This window comes from Gallus gallus, chromosome 2 (genome assembly GCF_016699485.2).
Source record: "Gallus gallus isolate bGalGal1 chromosome 2, bGalGal1.mat.broiler.GRCg7b, whole genome shotgun sequence".
Lineage (NCBI taxonomy): Eukaryota > Metazoa > Chordata > Aves > Galliformes > Phasianidae > Gallus > Gallus gallus.
The window spans coordinates 32,287,359-32,307,058 of NC_052533.1; the positions used below are offsets into that span (position 1 = coordinate 32,287,359).

General features: G+C 41.2%; 2 protein-coding genes across 5 annotated transcripts in view; both read right to left on the reverse strand.

Annotated features, from left to right (window-relative positions):
• The window catches only part of LOC121110067, an 18,035-nt gene extending 8,112 nt beyond the window's left edge, over window positions 1-9,923 (reverse strand). Inside the window, exons 1-2 of the mRNA XM_046937939.1 lie at window positions 8,619-9,923; window positions 2,876-2,972 (exon numbers count right to left, since the gene is read on the reverse strand). Coding sequence (XP_046793895.1) covers window positions 2,876-2,972; window positions 8,619-8,837 — 316 coding nt within the window. The 5' untranslated portion in view covers window positions 8,838-9,923. The remainder of the gene's footprint in view (window positions 1-2,875; window positions 2,973-8,618) is intronic.
• A 365-nt stretch (window positions 9,924-10,288) lies between these two features.
• SKAP2 (src kinase associated phosphoprotein 2) overlaps window positions 10,289-19,700 on the reverse strand; it is a 108,654-nt gene continuing 99,242 nt past the window's right edge. For all 4 annotated transcript variants that reach the window (XM_004939360.5, XM_040696534.2, XM_046937937.1 and 1 more), the window contains 2 exons: window positions 10,853-10,954; window positions 10,289-10,449 (listed from right to left, as the gene is read on the reverse strand). In XM_004939360.5, coding sequence (XP_004939417.1) covers window positions 10,862-10,954 — 93 coding nt within the window. In that variant the 3' untranslated portion in view covers window positions 10,289-10,449; window positions 10,853-10,861. The remainder of the gene's footprint in view (window positions 10,450-10,852; window positions 10,955-19,700) is intronic.

A 19,700-nucleotide genomic window follows, 5' to 3' on the forward strand; every position in this document is an offset into this window, starting at 1 on the left:
GAAAAAGAGAGAGAGAAAGAGAAAAAAGAGAAAAAAGAGAAAAAAGAGAGAAGAAGAGAAAGAGAGAAAGAAAGAGAGAAGGAGAGAAAGAGAGAAAGAAAAGAGTGAAGGAACGAAGGAAAAAGAGAAGGAAGGAAAGGAAGAAAGAGAAAGGAAGAGAGAAAGAAAAACTGGAAGCCCAACAGCAACACCATCCAAATACCAGCCTTGAAATGAAAGATTAAAATGGAGAATATTTTGACCTATAAAAAAATTTCATCTTTTCTGTTCCAAAATAATTTGGTATTGTACATTTGAAACAATATACAACACTGTGAATACCACTCCGAAGTGCCTCTTTGTAGCTGTTCGTTCTTATCATCTCAACACTCATTTATTTTCTTGTATGTCAGCTAAATGATAATGTGGTATTTAAAATAAAGACTTCTCTTTTTATTATTACTATTCCTCCACACACTGCTATTGGTTCACTTTTAGGACACTTAGGACTTTTAGGTCAGCATTTGGTTTACACACTCATTTGATGCGCAGGTGCCTTTTTTCCTTCAGCCAAACGAGGATCACTTTTCACTACCACTCCTCAGAAATGTCCATTATTAACCAGGCAGCTCTCGCACACATTTGATTTTTTAGGCAAGTAAACAAGTTAAACTCTTTCAATTAATCTGGAAAAAAATATGAATTCTCTACCGAAGCCTACTTTTGGCTTATCTGTTAATTAATCTAAAACAATTGTTCTGTTCTGATGTGAATTTCACGTATGCTAACAGAAGATGAACAGCAGTTACAGATCCTTCTGGGTTTATAAGTGTAGGGGAAAGGAAGGCAGCCGGAACAGAAGGAGCTCTGAGTGCACGGACTGGGTGAGAAAGTCCCTTCCATAGCAGCTCTGCACAGGAGAGCGCAGCACCACGCTGAGGGAAACATCCATTTTAAAATTTAAAAACTCTTTAAAAATTAAGGCAGTAAATAGGCTATAATGCTGCCCTGCCCAAGTATGTTTCCATTACAATTAAGCAATCAATACACAGTATTTATTGCTGACAGACTACGCGCAAAGAGGAGCACATAAAAGGAGCCATGTGCTGAAACCACCCTGATTTTCCTGTAGCTGTGCTTAGCCAGAAAGAACGCTATTTTTCCCCAGAAGCAGACTTGCTAAACACCATCCAGTACGTGCTATATAAATGCTGTCTGCTCCCCGCCCTTACAAATAAAAACAAAGGCGATAAAAGAAATGGATAAAGAGACGTCAGTTTGCAAGGAAAACGCTGGGTTGTATTTCCTGAAAGCTGCACAAGCCAACGTGCAAACTTGAAATATTACAGATTTGGTTTTACAAGTCAATCACAGCTATATATTTGGACTCGTAATTACTGTCAGTTTTGACAGGGAAGGCAGTGATTTTTTTTTTCCCGACATGAGAGTTTCAATAAAATCAGGTAGCCACATCACAGAACACTTTCTTACACAGTGAATTAAAAGGACTTCTCACAGAGATAAAGAACACTGCCAGAATTAAATATGTCATACATTCAATTAAAGGAGATGAGAAAAAAAGAGGACTATCTGTACGGGTGGACCTGCTCCAAAGCCTTTTGTAAGGATGAAAATGCAGCGATTTCCTTGAGCGGACCCTCAAGGAAAAAATCCCTGTCTGTTCTATGGAGGAAGAAACGGACAAAACCAGAGGCTATTTTTACCTTTTTCTTTACTTCATAAGACACTGAGACTCCAAAGCGACAAATGAAATTTAAATACCTGAGGTGCACGAATGGATGAAATTCAAAATTGCAGCTATTTTGCTTAAAAATGCATGAGTGAAATGCTCTCCATGGCAATTAGAATAAACACCATTTTTCACGTACTCAGCAGTGTCTTAATACTGGGTACAGGCACGGAGCCCTTGAGGCACAGGGAGGCACGTGACACCTGAAAGAAACCCTTAACTTTTCAACAGATATGGACCTGTGGGCCAAACTAATTGCAGAGGCAGGGGACTGCCACATTTGTCAGGAGGGAACTGGGGAACATGCTTGCTGCTCGGATCCTGTGGAGTTGGAGGGAATTAGGAACACGTCAACTCAACAACAGCGGCGTTTTCAATGTGTCAGTCAAAGAACAGCCGTGACCAGACGTGTATTTATTCTGCTATTGCAGTGCAGTGTCAGCTCGAGGCTGGCTCACAGCACTGAAGGAGGCTGGGCTGAAGCAGCCCGGGAGAGGTCACTGAGCAGGCAGGAAGCCCCGTGGTTATGCCATTCCTCACAGGTGAGTTCATTCCCCGCAAGTTCTCACAGTCCTCCAGAAATGGAAATTGCAGAGCTCCCCAGGCAACCAGCCCAACGCTTCGCTGCCCTGCCCTTGCACAGCCTCACCTTGCGCCTGATCCGCACCCACCTGCGAGCAATGTAAGCCTGTTCTTGCTCCGTGTCATCTGATGATTAACACGATCCCATTTAGCAACCCACGGCTGTAAGCCTGACTGCAAACAAAAGGTCACTCAGGCATTCCTAACGTGAGATGGAGCCAACGATAACAGTGACCGCTTTGGAGTTCCTTCCCCATCCCTGCCCCATGTCAGCCAGCCATCAATGGGAAGGCGCTGTGGAGGGGCTGAGGAATGGTGCCTGGGGCAGAATTGCACCGGCGCAGCCGGTACGTGGGCTGGTGGCTGCAAAAAGCCTTATTTCCTGCTACCTTCAGAACACGCAACTCCATTAAGTCCTCAGAACTGGACTTAATTATGAGAGCAATAAATTTGGCCTAGAGAAAACAGAATATGTGGGAACTGTCAGTGGCCCGCACACGGATGTTATAATTCTGTGTCAATATACCCATATAACAAGATAAATCCTCATTATTACACACTTACTCTTCGGCTGGAAGGAGGGAGGCACAGCCAAAGCATTCATCTGCAGTTGGCAGCTGTCTGTAATAGAGGTTGCTGAAGGCGGTGATGACGTCTGCCCCTAGAATCAGTAGAAGAGAGGGGACAGTGAGGTAGACAGGGTCAAGCACAACTTTTCATTACACTAACACAGGGCTGTGTGCCTGTGTTGTTTTTGGAAGCGTAAGCCCCTATTAATCCTGGCATGATCAGTAAACAGCCCAGAGCCTACGGCCCACGAGTGTATATGAATGGGGAATCAGAAGTGGGCAGTGTGTAAAATGCTTCCATCTGGTTACAAGAGGTATCTTACTCCGTGGAGATCTTCGCTGGGCAGATGGAGACCAGAACCGCCAAAGTCATTCACTGTGTCTGTGGTACTCCTGGTATTTAAGTGCCATACACCAGGGCATTTTGAACACCCAGAGTAACTACACAGATAATTTGGCCTCCCACACGCACCCAGGTGGCTAACTCATGGTTGGGGCTCTTCTTTAAATCACAAAATCTACTTCCCACAACACTAACAACTCGCTTTTAAATCCTTCATTTCACATTAGCAAGCAGTTTTAGGAGCACGGTGAAGTCAAGGGAATTACGTGGCTGAATGCTTACTATTGTCAATAGGGAGTTAATACTGTGCCCTCAAATTAAGATTTACCTACGCAGCTTTCATTGAGGTTAAGGGGGAGTCACATGGCTAAATTCCCTTGTTTCACACTGTACATGCAGAACTGACTCTGTTTTCAAAAAGCACACCGTGTAAAAGACAGAAGGTGCTTGTGGCATTGACAACTGCCCCCATTTCATTCCTTTTTTTTTTTGTAATACCAGCAGAAATGACAACACTCGGGATAAGAACATTCAAGAGCCAACAGACATAGGAAGGGCAGACGCTAATAAGTATTGTGATGAATGCAGTCTGAACAGCTATTGTAATTTCAGTTAATATGTTCAGCAAACAGCATGTCTACTGTTATTTTTAGACAAAATTATTGAAATAATTGCCTGAAATACAATTAATTAATAACCAAACACTGTCTGCCAAATGAAATAAATATGCTCGCAGAAGCTGGTCGGTACTCCGTACAATGATCCCTATCAAGTCAGCCCGGCCAGTTTCAGGCTGAACGATCACAACACAGAGTCCCCAGGTCTGAAACGTCATGGCACCCAAGTATTTTTCACTACTACCTCTTTAATATGCGGAACATCATCCAGAGTGAGCAAAATAGAATTCCACTGAAATGCATTCGTTACCACAGAATGAAATGCACCCCAAGAGCTTCTTGGAGCCCCCAGCTTGTCCAACAGACAGGGCACGTAAATGAGAACGTGGCACATCACGACGTCATACGCTGCTGGGCTATCATTCAAAATCCCGATCCGCGCCTGATGGACGAGCATCTGCACAAATTGCTGGCTCACCAACCTCATTAGAGACGTTCGTAGCAGTGCTGCAGCTGAAGGGCCCAAGGTGATATTGAACGTAGGGCAGTAAGGATCAATTTTCAGCGCAGGGCCAACCACATAGGTCTTCGTTCTCTGCTGCTTGCCTAAGCCTCATGCAGGCCAACTACCGCTGCAGATGCCAGCTCATTTTCTCAAGCAGGCATTTTCTTACCATGCTCCTGAAACATCAGTTTAATCCTACTCTGTAAAAATGGGGTGTTTCAAGAAGGCACCTTAAAGCACACGTTCACCCCTTCCAAATTTTATATAAGTAAATGGGTGCAGGCGTGCAGTGAAAACAGAGTATTTACAGAAGGGCAATAAGTCCTGAACATGGCTTACGGAGAGAGGTTACAGTAGATGATGCCTTTTCACTTTGAAGTTTCACTCACCTTATGAAAAACGCACAAAGCTCACAGAGCAGATGCTCTGAATGCTGCCTTCGAAGCAGCACCAGACACATTAGAGGGAAGGCAATTCTGGTCATACTCAAGCCAGGAGTCGATAATGAACTATAGGTGACCCTGGGTGGCTATCAGAAGGCATTAAGAAGCTGAATGGGCAGTCTGAGCAAATTGGAGCGGGTGGGTACCCACATCATCCCTAATGTGCCAGCCTCAGAAGCACAAAAGAATGGATGGATAGGAATCTAGCTAGTTTATAGCCTTTCAGAAGCAGCTCTGATCTTTAATAATTTGGGTTGCCTATTGTTTTGTGGGTTTTTCTGGGGGGTTGTTATGTATTAGAAATTTAGATGCATAGATTACTTCCTCCTTCTTTTTCAGTCTGAGGCCTTAAAACCAAGTCTAAAATTAGCTTGAAAACAGGGAGAAATGCATTGCAAAAAATAAGCCTGGAGTATTTTACCGGTAGAGACAAACAAAAAAACAGTGTTTTAAAGGACAAGGAGTGTTTGATACCAGGCACCTGACTGCTGCACTGACAGCACGATCACAGTGGGAAATGGGGGACAAGAGAGAGGGGAAGTTTCTAAAATAGAGGCTTTAAACTACTAGAAATACAAGTTTTTAAAAAGCTAGAAGTACCACATTTCGCTAGAAAAGGTACTGTGACTGTTACGAGCAAGCAGACATACGGACCCTTCAGAACGGAGAAACCAGCATGAAAACATGATTGTAGGTGAATATACAATAAAGCCCACTCCTTCCCACACATACACGTGCACTCACGCCTGGCTGCTTTTAATTTAAGCACAAGAATGGCAGTCCTACTGCAACAGAGCGGCAGAGGAAGGAGGTCCCTCGCATCCCTGACAACACACAGCTGTATACAGATTTCATCTTTTCCCTTCCCAAACTGAAATAAGTCTCAGAGGCTGAAGACTGCCACCGAACAAGCCGCGTTGCCCACGCCTGTCAGACTGTCTGTGCTCTGCTCTGCGCATGCTGACCCCATTAGATTTGACTATTAAAAAGCAGCGTTGGGCCATGTCAGCTCTTGGGTGGGAGACTGCCAAGGCACACTTCCATGCTTGCTGGCGTTTGAAAGATTGATAATGATCCTGTGTAATGCTTTAGCTTTTAACCCAAGCGGTTCTGCACGGGGTCAGCTGTGTGGTGCCACACACCCCGTCTTGTAGCACAAAACTAAAATCCCAATTACCGATGGCCGCTGAAAATCCCATGGCAGTATTTACAAATACGCAAGCAATTACAGCAGACAAAGTGGCCAAACTGGCCGTTCCCTTCCGCCAACATAAATCCTCCCGCAGTAACTGAACATGGAATTTTTTTCATCTCACAGCATAAACTTTAAAGGATTGCCGTAAAAAGCTCATTAGCCAGCAAAAACCTTTATGGAGTAGCACTTGCTTTACAGCGGTAGATGAAAGGAGGTTCGTTCTACACGTCACGAGACACTGAGACTGCTTGAGGATAAAAGCTCCAACACATCAGTGTGCTATAGCAAAAAAATAAAAAAGAAAAAAGAAAAGAAAAAGAAAAACAAATAGCAGAGAGAGTTTTTAGCGGCGTTTGAAGCTGCCTTCACCTGTCAGGAGCTCTTCTCAGCCTGCCCACACCACCGCGCTCTATTCCCACACACACTGCTACAGGGAGATGCTGGGTTTTTAGCTTTTTCCCTGTTAATGAAGACTTGCTCCTCCCAACAGGGTGTAAAGAAGCTGCTATCTCTGGTTTTAAATTTAATACATCTTGGCACACCTTTTGGGCGCAGCAATTACTCCTCCGCTTTGCTTTGGACCCCGCTCCCTGTGAATTCGAATCGGGTGGTTTGGACTAACAATTCCAAACAGGATTGCCTAGATCCTATTACAACATCCTTCCCAAACTAATCCATTAAAGGATATAATACAGTGGTTTACAGCTCATCGCTGCCTGTTCTGCTCTACAACAGAAAGGAGGAAAAAAAGAAACACGCGTTCCTTAGCATATGGTGGCTAAGAACGGCATCACCCCTCTGAGCTGCACATCCTGTCTCCACCGTGGCCTCCCTTTATTTCTCCCTGTAGGAAGGACAGGCTGCCCAAGTCGCATTTTAACCCCAGAAGCATGAAGTGGTATCCTTATGCTCAGCTTGAATCCACAGTTTCAAAGCCGTGAAGTTGGCTGGTGTTGGCCCCTCACCAGAGGGGAAATGCACTCTAAAACAGGGACGTTCACTGAGCAAAATGTTGGTGTTCTTTCCTAATAAAAATAGACTTAAGCAGACATTTGTTTAAGATCTGTCAGGTTCAAAAAAACACTGGTAAGCAAAGGTCCTATCGTTTATGAGCACGCTGTGCTGTGTAAAGTGGAAAAGTTGTTTACAGGGTTGCCGTGCATACACTTATTCCCACAGTTTCCATAGTAATAAATTTTTCATCAATTTGAGAGAAAGAGATGAGAGAAACATCAAGTGGCTCATGCAGCTGAGCCTTTGTCATCTACCTGGATATTTTCATCCCAGGCTTTAATATTTTACAGCTTTCCTACAGACCCCGGTGAGCCTCATCAAACCAGGAGACTCACTGACATCCGCGACTCCATCTTTCTTTACCTGAGATAGAAAAACTACATTTCTACCTTTTGGCTACAGGGAATTCAGTGCACCTCTTTTGTTTAGTTCAGGTTATGGAAATGACCGCACGTCTTTGAGAATGAGCATTCAGGAGAAGGCATTTTGAAACTGTAGTGCCTGGTTTTGGGTCACTATTCCGGGAGCCTGATCCAGAAGCAATTGGATTGAACGGCTTCTCAGTTGCAGCAGCTCATGGACCAGGCTCTAAAGGGTTATTCTCTACGCTCCTAATGCTGCGTCACACAGCGACTGCAGAGCCAAAAAGAACAAAGTTTATGCTTTTGGCTTTAAACACAGAGTGCAATATTAATCAGCATTCATGTTCTGCTTAATTCCAGACAGTGAAAGCTTTCACCATTAGGAGAGGAGCAAAAGGTGAGCTGGTGTGCACACCTCTCCAGATCTCATCCACAGAGCTGACAGCGGAGCTGGTGCACGTAGTTAGTGGCACTCTGTACAAGGGGTACACCGCAACCAGGTGCTGGTGAAATGTTAGATGTTAGAAGGAAATCCTTTACTCGTAGGGTGGTGAGGCCCTGGCACGGGCTGTCCAGAGAAGCTGTGGGCATCCCAACCCTGGATGTGGTGGAAGGCCAGGTTGGATGGGGCCATGGGCAGCCTGAGCTGGTGGGCGACAGCCGTGCCCATGGCAGGGGATTGGAACTGGATGATCTTTAAGGTCCCTTCCAACCCAACCCAAGCCATGCTATGGTTCTGTGCGTCTACAAAATATTTGGGCTGGTTATTCTTAGCATGAAGTTACATGAAAAACCACCAGGGTGGCACGATTGTATCTGGGGCCTGTGCTGTAAGAAGCACTTGTATTGCCCTTACTTCTATGAATAAATTCAGATGACAGCCCCATTTCATTTCTTCATTCAGTCTGGAGGCCAGATGGCATTAGAATCATTTACTTCACCTTGTTGTGCTTAATTACTACAATCAACACACTATTTTCCAAATTAATCATAACAAAGTAATTTCATTAGTAACACAGCAGGCTGTTGAATTATTAGCATCATAACAGTTTGCAAACAATTAAACTTTATTTGAACCTTAAAAATTTGCAGAGTAGAACATTACTGTAAGATCTAATGGCAGCGCAGCACAGACGCAGAGCAGAGCAAATAAGCCAGCGAAAAGCCGTGCAAAACGGGCCTTACCGCCGCATTTCACAGAACGGGCAGAGAGAGAGACCTGAGCTAACAACGACAATAAGGCAGTCGGCGTTTTTAACCTTGAGTTTTGCGCGAAGTAGCACCGGCGGAGGTTTTTTCCTCCAAAAAAGGTGATGGTATTTGCACGGATTGAAAGCGAAGTCCATCCGCTGCTTTATCCGTGACGCTCCGAGCGACTTTCTTCTTTGGACCTCGAGGCAGCTCGCCTCCCGCCCTGCTCCCGAGGAGGGGGCACTACCGGCCCGGACAAAGGCCCTCCGCCGCAGGGCCGGGCCCATGGCCGGGGGAAGGGCGCCCTCTCCCGGGCAGCCCGCAGGAGGGCCGGGCCGCGACGCGACGCTTTGCTGCCACCTGCCGGCCAGGCTGTGAGGCGCGGCGTGGCGCGGCGGGGGTCGGCCGTGCCCTACTGACCCCCAACCCAGGGGGAGGCGGCGTCGCGGAGAGAAGGCATCTCGGGGTGCGGATTTCGTGTCGGCCACAGAAGTGGGGCTTTTGCAGCCGCGAAAGTAGCGCTTCGCATTCAGTGCACAGTCCGCTTGATAAATTAAAGTAGTAAAAGAGCTGAAGACTATAATCTATCACTTTAACATTTCACTGATAACGTGCAGAGCCCATTGCAAATGACTATTTCTTTAAAAAAAGAAAAAAGAAAAAGAAAAAACTCCACACCCTGTTTGACTCCTATTAGGATCCAGTGTACCAGAAAGCACCATGAATTAGCTAAATGATCGCACGACAGCAGAGCTCACTGCAGGCCCTACCCCTGAGTTTAGCTCGGCATTACCTCCGAACCACACGCGCACAGGGCTGCCGAAGAGCACACACGTGAGAAGTGCGGGGCCTGCCCAGGCTCAGTGCACACAGGCCGCCCACCCGGCCCTCACACATTACGGGGTGGGAGGATCCAGAACAGAGGATCCTGCATGCTAGCAGCGACGCAAATCTCCCAAACAAGCATTAACTCTGACATGGCCAACTCCTTGTCCACAAGTGAGAGTGTGCATGATGCTCTTAGCTACAGAGTTCTGGATGTGACCTTACAATTGCAAGCAGCCCTATACAAGTTCAGGTTTTAACAGTACTTCACCATCACCAGCTACGAAATCGTTCTCACCTGCAATTTAGCTCATGTTGGCTTACCAGAAAGTGTTTTAATGCATTATCTTTGCCAAATGTTCACATAACTCAGCAAGTCAGAATGCTACCCCACACAGACTGACGTCCATCAGCACAAGAACCAAGCCTTCATTTTGCAGTCACCTAATTGGTTCGTATTAACAATGCTAAATACAGAAGAAAAATAAATCATTGGCTGAAGTGTAAAAAATTAAAGAACGAAAATGAACAAAAAACCACATTTGGAAGCAGAACAATTTTAAGACGTACTTACAATATTACACAGAAATTTCCTTTGAAATTTCTTAGAAATTTCTTTTGAGAGAAACCACCAAAAACGTACAGCGAACTACTCCAGTAATTAACGTATGTATGAACTGAGCAATAGTTTTCTACTTTCAAAGTTCAGCTTAATTTTTCTAAATCTGAGTAATGGGAACACAGAGCCAAACAGCGTGGGTTAGAACACGAGCCTATAGCAATACAGTGCTGCTAATACACTTATGAGCAACAGGCGCTATGTGACTGCTTGTGCCCCGTCTGTCAATTACCATCTATTTCATTTCCTAGCATTACAATGCTATGAAAAGGGACAAAGAACATTTCCTCAGAATTGTGATCAATTGCAGTTTTTAATGTTTAATATATACAAGGCTACCATCTGACCACGTTCACTGAAACCACAAAACGCGTACGGCAGGATCTTCATCTTTCAGAGGTCAGGTCTGTAAACTGCAGCTGCACACCAGTCCCGATTTCAAGCGCAGGCTTCTCCTGATTAGGGAGAGAGAAGTTGAAAGTTCATCGTTAACCCCAAAACCTCAGAAATACATATAAAATTCAGTCCAAACACCTACCGCTTTCCATAGATCTCTGCACACATACATACATATTCAGTAAAGTAACAAAACTAAGCAGAACTAACCAGCAATTTTGTTTTACCCCCAAAAATCTGGAAAAGAAATGCAGTTATAAAATACATCATCTTTTGTATACGGTAGCTTAATAATTCATGCAGAATCCCAGAAGAAATGCTTAAATTGAACCTTCGATATATTTTGCCATAGTCTTTACGTTAACAGGACTCCTACAAAGGTTCCAGGAAAGAAATACTTAAGAAACAGAGAACAAGGGAACATACAAGCCATTACAGAAGATTGGATTAAAATGTACTTACCCAGGCCTCTCAAATATCATACATCTCCATTATGTAGGCTTTAGGCACCAAGCCAATGGTTCCCTTCATTTCTCCTACCCACCAGCCAAATCTATTGTACTCCTAATTGAAAACAATATGCAATATTAACCTTTAGTCTGATATAAATGCAATGGAGTTTTGTATGCAACTCCTTATGGTTGCTTTCTCTTACATACAGTTATTATCATTTCAACTGAAAATTAAAACATTATATCTTTTTGTTAGAGGCATTCACATACCGAGGCAGGCAAAGAGAGAAGCTACATTTTAAAAAGGTTAGACATACTCGGGAAAATTTCTTAATTATGGCCACATTTCCCTATAACTGAACATAGCTGTCCTCTCCATCCCGTATTCGTCACAAACATGAAAACCTTGTCTTTGTAACCAATATCTCACAGCACAACACTGACACAAAGGATCAGCTGGGATTCTTTTAGCATCACAAGGCTAAACTCTAAGAAACTTAAAATCAACTTCTTTCAAATAACACTTTGTTGAAATGCGAAGGGAATGCTTTCAGTCCAACGTATAATCTCTGTCTATGGACAACGTCTACTATTGCTTTAGGCTTGTAGAAAATTCTACAGCAGATCTCATATGTCTGACAGATGACTAATGTACTTTAGATGGAAATTTGTTTAGGCCTAGTGAGATAAATACGAAACAAAATGAATTATAATAGTTTAAAGAAATAATATCTTCCAAAAGCAATACCAAGTAAGAGTATTGTGGGATCCAAATTTAATTTTTTTCCTATGAGGTAAATATTTTAAGATCAATCCTAACAGCAGTTCAATAAATTGTAACAGCTGAAATTGCATACTCTCATATATTGAGTTACAAATGAAGCATTATTAAAACAGAGACCCCATTCAAAAATTGAATGATTAGTTAGATAGAAATTACTTTGGAACAAACACGGAAAATACAAAAGACACAGATATCCCTGATAAGCAACATCTGCTCCCTGCTATACTGCTCTTCTGATGAGAAAAGCTAAAGACTGTAGGATTTCTGAATTAATGGTCCTACTGAGATGACACTATAAGCTATTATTTTGACTGCAGATAAGTTTTTTGGTTATTAATAGTCAAGTGGAGCTTAAGGGTTAATGGAGTTTCATTAGAGCCCGAGCTATAATGATTTGCTGCTGGCATATCTGGCCTGGTGGAGAGTTCTCTAGGGTCCTATGAGGTGCTTCATGTACTCAGCTCTCCCTGTAACTGCGATGAAGCCCTGTTGATGGCTCACTTTCATGTTGGCCCAAGCTCTTTTTTTTCCTCCCCCAAAACACACACACAGGCAGGCAGGCACACACGCTTGCTTTCTTTTTGTGGAAGGCTGAACACCAATCTTAAACATTTTCTTTCTTCACTGTGCAAACAGAAGTTGGTGATTTAAAGGGTTCTATCCTGCCACCCATAAAATCCAGCAGTAAGTGTGGCTTCAAGAAAATCCATGTGAAAAATAGCAGGAAAACCTTCATTTATGATGTAAGCTCACAAATGAGCTGCAGAAATAACTCCACCTTCCACTGCAGCACAGACTAGTAGGGATAATCTGGAAGTCGAGGGTACCTGAACCTGATGGGCAATGAGAAATCTGCTCTGAGCAGAAGTTAAGAACTGCTCACAACCTTTCCCATGGGCACGTGTTGCACTCCAGATCTTTAAAAGGCTGGGCAGTACCCTGACACCAAAGTTTATAATGTTCCAGATCAGCCTGTTTAAAATTTGTGTTTTATCTTACAGTACACTGGTTACATACACAAACTGTATTTCTAGACTACAGTGGGAAACTGCCGAAAGGAGCAGTACTCACGTATACTGCTGGAATCTCAGTAATAAATCTCTCCAAGAAAAAGCAACAAAAGATTTTAAGCTGTTACACGGAAGTCATGAAGAGCCTGACAAAAGAGATTAAGCAAGTTTTGCTAGACATCAGCCAAAAAAACAAACAATACGTGAAATGAGGGAAGTGGCTTAGTTAAGTGGTCATTAAATTGCATGACAAATGGCACACAAAGAGCCTGTGGACTATATTATCCATTGAAAATGTTCCACTTAGCAACTACATGAACTCAGAAATAATTGCTTTAAAACAAAACAATTCAGACACCTCAAATGAAAATTGAGAGCATGTTGCTGTTTTGAAAACTTTCTGGGTTTTGCTACTTACTAATACACCACTTACTGTGCTGGCACGAAGCTAAGTGAGAAGATGAAATGAATGTTGATGTAACAGACTAGTAAACTAATTTAAGGATTCACTGCAACCATTATACTATACAGACAATATTCCAACACAGAAGCTTTTACTCCATCATTACTATTCTTCACATGGGCCTCAAGAGCAACATGAATCCCAATTAAACCATCTGCAGACTATGAAAGTCTGAACAAAAGATAATACAAATACATGGTTATCAAGAACATAAAACTTTAATTTCGGGTTTTAGAACAATAGGACGTAGTCCCTTTTTAAACTGATTAAAGCACAGACATTTTTCTCTAAACTCCTAGCCACTCCTCTCTGTCTTCAGTATCATGGAGGGCTGCTCACTGGTCAGATACAAAGGCAGTCTCCTACTCCTTTCTTGAAGCCCCATATGAAATGCAAACCGCTGTATCGATTCTATCAATAGTATCAATGATAAACTCCTTCAAGACGATGTGATTTAGTTAATACGCTGCTCTTGTGAGGCCTGTATGCCTATTACTGCTGGTGGTGATGTGTACAATATAATTCTGAAGCCCGCATCTGTGGGAAGCGCAGCTCAAAACGCAGAAAGATCTGAAGACAGTCACGAGTTTTATATCAGTTCTGAGGAGCTGGGAAGCACAGTCCTTTTGCAAGCATCAACTTAAGATCTCAGGTACCACTGGGCCTACCATCTGGTATCCCTCACCGCATTTGGCTCTTAACATCACTGCTAACATAGGCAAGCGACTGTACTTCAGAAGGACTGATAAAATAATGAAGAGTCCTTTAATCTACAGGAAACCATTGTAGTCAATTTATAAGAAATATTGCATCCCTTTGTAGGATGTGTAATTATTTTCTATTAATCATGTGCTATAAAGCTACATTATGTGGTTATTCTGTTATCACTAGAAAGAGGCCTGCAGTCAGCTCCTGACAATGTTAGGTAATTACTAACACAAAGCCTCTTTCTCCTTATGTAGAAATGCTATCAAGATCCAGAGGTGCTGTGATGCTTGCTGTATGAAAATAATTCTCCAAAGAAATTCAATAACTGCAAAATGAATTGCTCCAAGGCAAACAGAGGGATAGGAGAGGGGGCAGGGCCAAACCCAGCCACACTGCAATGAGGAGAATGGAGAATGCACAAGTGTGCGGCCACGATCTGCCATGTGACTGGAGCACATTTACCACAGCAGGCAGGGTTGGCAGGGGAGGGGAGGAAGAGGCCAGCACAACCGCTGCAACACAAACACCACCGTAGTGGAATATATTATGTCATGTAATGCAGAACAACCACCCTAACAAATGACCAAATGCTTTCTAAGTCACTTCTATGTTTTCACCACTGGTAAAAAGAGTGGATTTTTTTTTTTTTTTCCCAGCAGAAATTTATTAACCAAAGTAATTTCACAAGGCAGCAAGGAACAGGTTATGACTTAACCTGCTGGCAAAACACTCTCTGTACAGCAATGTTAGGAAAAAAAAAATCTCATTGCGGTTTACGGGCTCCTCCGAAAGGGCTCTCAGCTGAACACACTGCAAGCAGATGCTTCTTGTCCCATTCCACTGCACCAATATGTGTGCATCTAACGACTCCATGAGATACTGACCTTAAAAGTTTTTACATCTGCAGGAAGTGCAGTAGTAGGAACATATTACCGTTTCTCAGGTATGGCTTTTAAATGCAAGGTTTGTTTACTACACAGAAGCACATTTTGATATGCGAGATATACAAGAGGATTTCCATGTCTTCATTTCACCATTAGAAACAGAGTCTAGGAGTGAATGAGGATCTCTGGATGCTTTGCACCATATTCACTTCTACTGACTCGGGTTAAAGTTGAGAACATCTCATTCTTGCGCGGTTAGTCCCTGCTGTTCAATACCTACAGTACACTGTTGGGTTTTTTGTTTGGTTTGCTGCATTTGTTTTTTAAAGGGCTACTGAAAATCATTGTGATTCAATGCCTTTAAGGAAATGATGGATTTTTTTTATTTAAAAAAAAAAAAAACCACAGCTGAAGTGTATGAATTCAAGATTTTTCTCCCACCTTCTCCCATGGCATTATAAGTAATATTAATTTACAGACTGAAGATCTGCAAACCATAGAACTAGAAAGCAGAATGTATTTATAGCCTTGTTTGGGGTTAAATTAGGTAGCCTCTCCTATCGATCTAAGGAAGTGTGGGAACCACGGAGATTTTATTTTTTTTTCTAAAGAATGTCCTAGGGGGCAATTTGGCAAGATAATATTTTTAAGACACCTCTAATTCATCCAGAAGATTGAAGCCAGCTAAAAATTTCAGAACTTCCTTTGGTGTAATTGCTGAATGATACACTATCAACTAGGGAGCATTTTTGTCACAGAACAGCATTTGCTCTAAAAAGCAGAAAATGATAAATGTTTTAGATAACTGAATGAGACTTCTTCACAGGTAGTAGAGTTGTTTTAAGGCAGCAATAAAATAGTCATCTTTAAGAATACAAGCCTCAGATTTACTATATGGTAGCGTTATTAGGTTTTATTTCCTGCAATGACATGAGACAAAACAGACATCCATTGGAAAGTGTTCAATCAGAATAAGCAGACTGACTTCAGAACCAAAGCTGCCCCTGGTTGAAGGGTCATTATCTTCTACCACATGACAAGATGCTAACATTTCTTCTGATCAGGTAGGTAAATGCTTATTATTGGTATGCAAACCAACAGAACTTGAGTCACTTCGCATTAGTCTGTCTTAATTAATCTTCCACTGAAGGGCCTTCACTCTGCTCTTAGCCCTATATATAGTACACCTTATTTGCTAACATAGACATAGGCAGCACAATCACAGAAAGCAAGGTCGTCATTAAATATGCCTCTCTGTATGGTCAGCCAGATAATGGCCTCACAAAAACACCTCAGATTTTACTGTGCCTTTAACTTTTTTTTTTTTAAATATACTGAGTAAATATACTTTATGACAATTAAACACACAACATACAAAATGCTCATACGCATAATGGAGCAGTTGCACTGTTAAGTTTTACTTTATTTCAGAAGCAGTAATCTAACTTATGGAGATTTCTTTCTTTCTTTTTTTCACTGAGAATAAAATATAGGTTTTGTATTTATGAGTTGAGCCTTTCAACAAACAGTTGTTGTGTTGAAAGAACAAAAATCTCCCACTATAAGCATGCAACCACTGACTTAGGGGTTAGCTAGAATTTTCATGGAAAATTCTAGAGGAAAAGTCAGTCATAAATGAGATGTTCATGAATCATAAACACCAGAGTGAGTAGAATTACATCACATTAGCACATACTCAAATAATAACAGGGAAGGAGTATTCTAGTTAGAGATAATAATAATTTCTAATTTTCAAGTATTATCTCCTACTTTCATGCAAAAATAAATACAAATGTAGGGGGAAATAAATTAGGTTAAAAGTTAAGGAACGTCAGTAATTCTGCCAGAGCAGGTGCCTGCTACTGTCTAAATAAATTTCCATTAGTACTTGCATCTGGCTGATGGAACTATCAAGTTTCTGAACGTGAAGTATGCATATAAAACAAATACTGCAACTGCTGCACTCAGGTGAATACGGCTACCAACACTCACAGTTGGCTTTGTTACTAGAAATTGATTTCCTGAATAAGAGCTCGGGAAGATTTATAAAAAGAATTGTTACATCATGGTTTGTTTTCCCATTTATCATGTGGGCTTGAAAGCAAAGGCAGGCCCATAAATGAGCAGGAATTAAGAGCAATCATCATCTTAGAAAATAAGCCACCCAAGTATTGCATTTCTAATAGTCAATGTTAACTAAGAAATCCTATTAATGAGTCCCTCAATCAGCAGGGCCATAAAATGTTTTTGACTGCATAGTGAAAGAGGGGTGTACAAATTTCTGAAAGCTCACATGATTCATAGTGTAAGTTATAAAAGTCACTTGAATATTCAGGAATAAATTAAAGTGATGAATACACTGATCTATTCATATAAAAAGGCTGAGTTTTTTTTTTTGTTTGTTTTGATTTTCTAAATAAATCTAGTAAGTACTATTGCTATAGTTCTGCTAATTCTGCTCAAATTAAAGACTCAACATTTAGTCTCAAAGTAAGAAAAAAGACAATATATATACATATATACGTATGTAGGTACGAGTCTGTAGAACTGCTGCCATGCACAGTCTAAACATCCACAAATGATTAGATAATAGCTAAAATAGTTTCTAAATACATCTTCTGAACAACAAATACTTACTTTTGTACAGTAATTACATTAGTAATGCATAGGTATTTGTATTATACACGTGTGAGCATGCAAATCATGCTCATTACATTAACACTGACTTTTGATGCTCAATTTAAAGTAAATTGTGAGGGATTTGTATTTGCATAAGGTTTAGCTACTTTAGTAATTAAACACTGCCAAACCGAAATCTTGCTGCTTCTTTTAAAAAGCGTTCGTCTAAGTTACAACTTGCATGTAACATACTGTTCACCTAGCTTTATTTAAATGATATCAATGCCCATATTTGCAAAATTGGTTCATAATTATTTCAGTTGTACTAATGATCTCATGTACTGGAAAACAATAGTCACTTTTCCCTCGGTTTCTCTGAAGTTACTCGAAAAACAGGTAAAAGTACATTGCTTTGGCCTAAACACTGCTGGGTGAAATATACATATATATATCTTCTATCACAATCATTAGAACATATACTGCTTATATTTCATTGTAAAATAAAGAACTATTAAGTGTTGTACAAATATGCTCAATAGTTCGTTAAAGCTTCACCCTTCCTACCATAACACTACTCTACCTGTACTTACCCCCTTATCAGCAAAATGCGATTTCTCCAAGAATAATGTTCCTACCTGGCTGACAGATGACAGAAAGGCAATAAAGCCATGGCGAGGTTCAAGCTGAAACTGAATTTATGACACCATTTTGGATTTATTCGCATCACCTCCCGTCAGTACCTGCATCTCTCACTTTCAACCGCTAGATGGTGTGAAAAAGTAAAAAAATCGCCAAGGATTCCTACCGACTGCCACAAAGGCCCGTATGAACGTAGGGGGATTAAGAAATATTTTCTGAAGAGAAGTCCTGACCCACTTCGGGATGGTCAGGCTCACTTTTCCTTTGGTCATATTTTCACTTAGCAGACAAAGAGCTTGTAAATGATCAGTCCTTGAAACTGAACCAAGCGGAAGGTTAAGATGGATCATTTTCTGGCACTTTCTCCTCCAAGGCCCCTAAATTCAGAGCTGACAGTAGTGGCCAACGCTCATTTTTTTTCTGAAAAAAGCTGTAACCATCTTTAAGCGAAACATGGCTGAAAATTTCTGGGCTCTATTTTGGAGCAGAAATCATTCCCAAACAGAAGGGCTCTATATATCTGGAACAGCAGCAGGCCTGTTTCAAGGACTGATTACGTATTAATCAAGGCATGGCCACAAGACAGTTGATATACAGACGACAGCTTAAGCTACTGTTTTTCTATTCTGTTGCATTTTTTAAATTAAATTCCTCACTATTTGGGGGAAGGAGCAGCAAATGAGTTTTTCCACTTACAAGCTGAAGTTTAAGATTTGATTAGTCCCTGTAACAGAAAAAGTACGATTCACAAAAGGCAAAAACATTTGTGGACTTTTCTTTTTCTTATTTTTCTTTCTTTTTTCTTTTTTTGGGGGGGGGGGGGTGGGCAAACGGGGTGTTGTTGTTTATTAGTACCATTCTTCGGTGCTGTATAACTCAATGAAAGCCTGTCCAACTGAAGACTGTTATCCTGCCTTTAGTAATGTAATTCAGTTATTAGTTTAAGTGACAATGAAATACCTCAAAAAGGCGTACATCGCCACATTACATTAGTAATACATCTTCTATATTTTTGTACAGGACTATCTGCCTATAAATCTTAAATTTATTTAAACAGGAGCTGTACATTTATTATCCCTAAAACACTGCAGTTAAAAGTATCGTGGAAGATTTAAAGCGACTGTGACAAAACTGAAGAGTTTGAAACTAGAACAAACAGATGGCTTTAGCTTACATGCTGCTACTTGCATATTACAATGTCTTTGGCATAAATTATACTGAATGGCAATTACATCTGAGATATGTATTTAAAGTTGGGTTTTTTTTTAGTGAAAACTAGGAAAGCTCAGCTTTTTTATTCAAGTATGTGGGGAAAAGAGAGATTTCCTTGAATTAATTTTTAGAAGTAGACTTCGATGGACTTTAGGAGAGCTTTTTCGTTTCCTTTTTAAGGGAAACGATAAAAAATTAAGAAACTTGAATGTAAAATAAAATGTTGTGCTTATACTGCTTATCATTGCTTCAGACGAGGAGAATTCTATTCATCGTGTGCCTTGCAACTAAGGAGGTAGTAACTTTAAAATTGTCCAAATGTGCCAGAGCAAACAGATTCAGAATCTGAGCTGTCAGAACAATTGCAATATACATACAAAGATGAAAGCACCGTTTAAAAACAAACAAACAAAAAAGAACACTGTAGCAAGATGCCCAAAAAGTCACAGATATAAAACAGGAAAGGAAAAGCATAACATACAAGATAATTTGAAAATTCTACAAGGTTAACTTTTACGAGCAGAGAGCACATTGTCTCC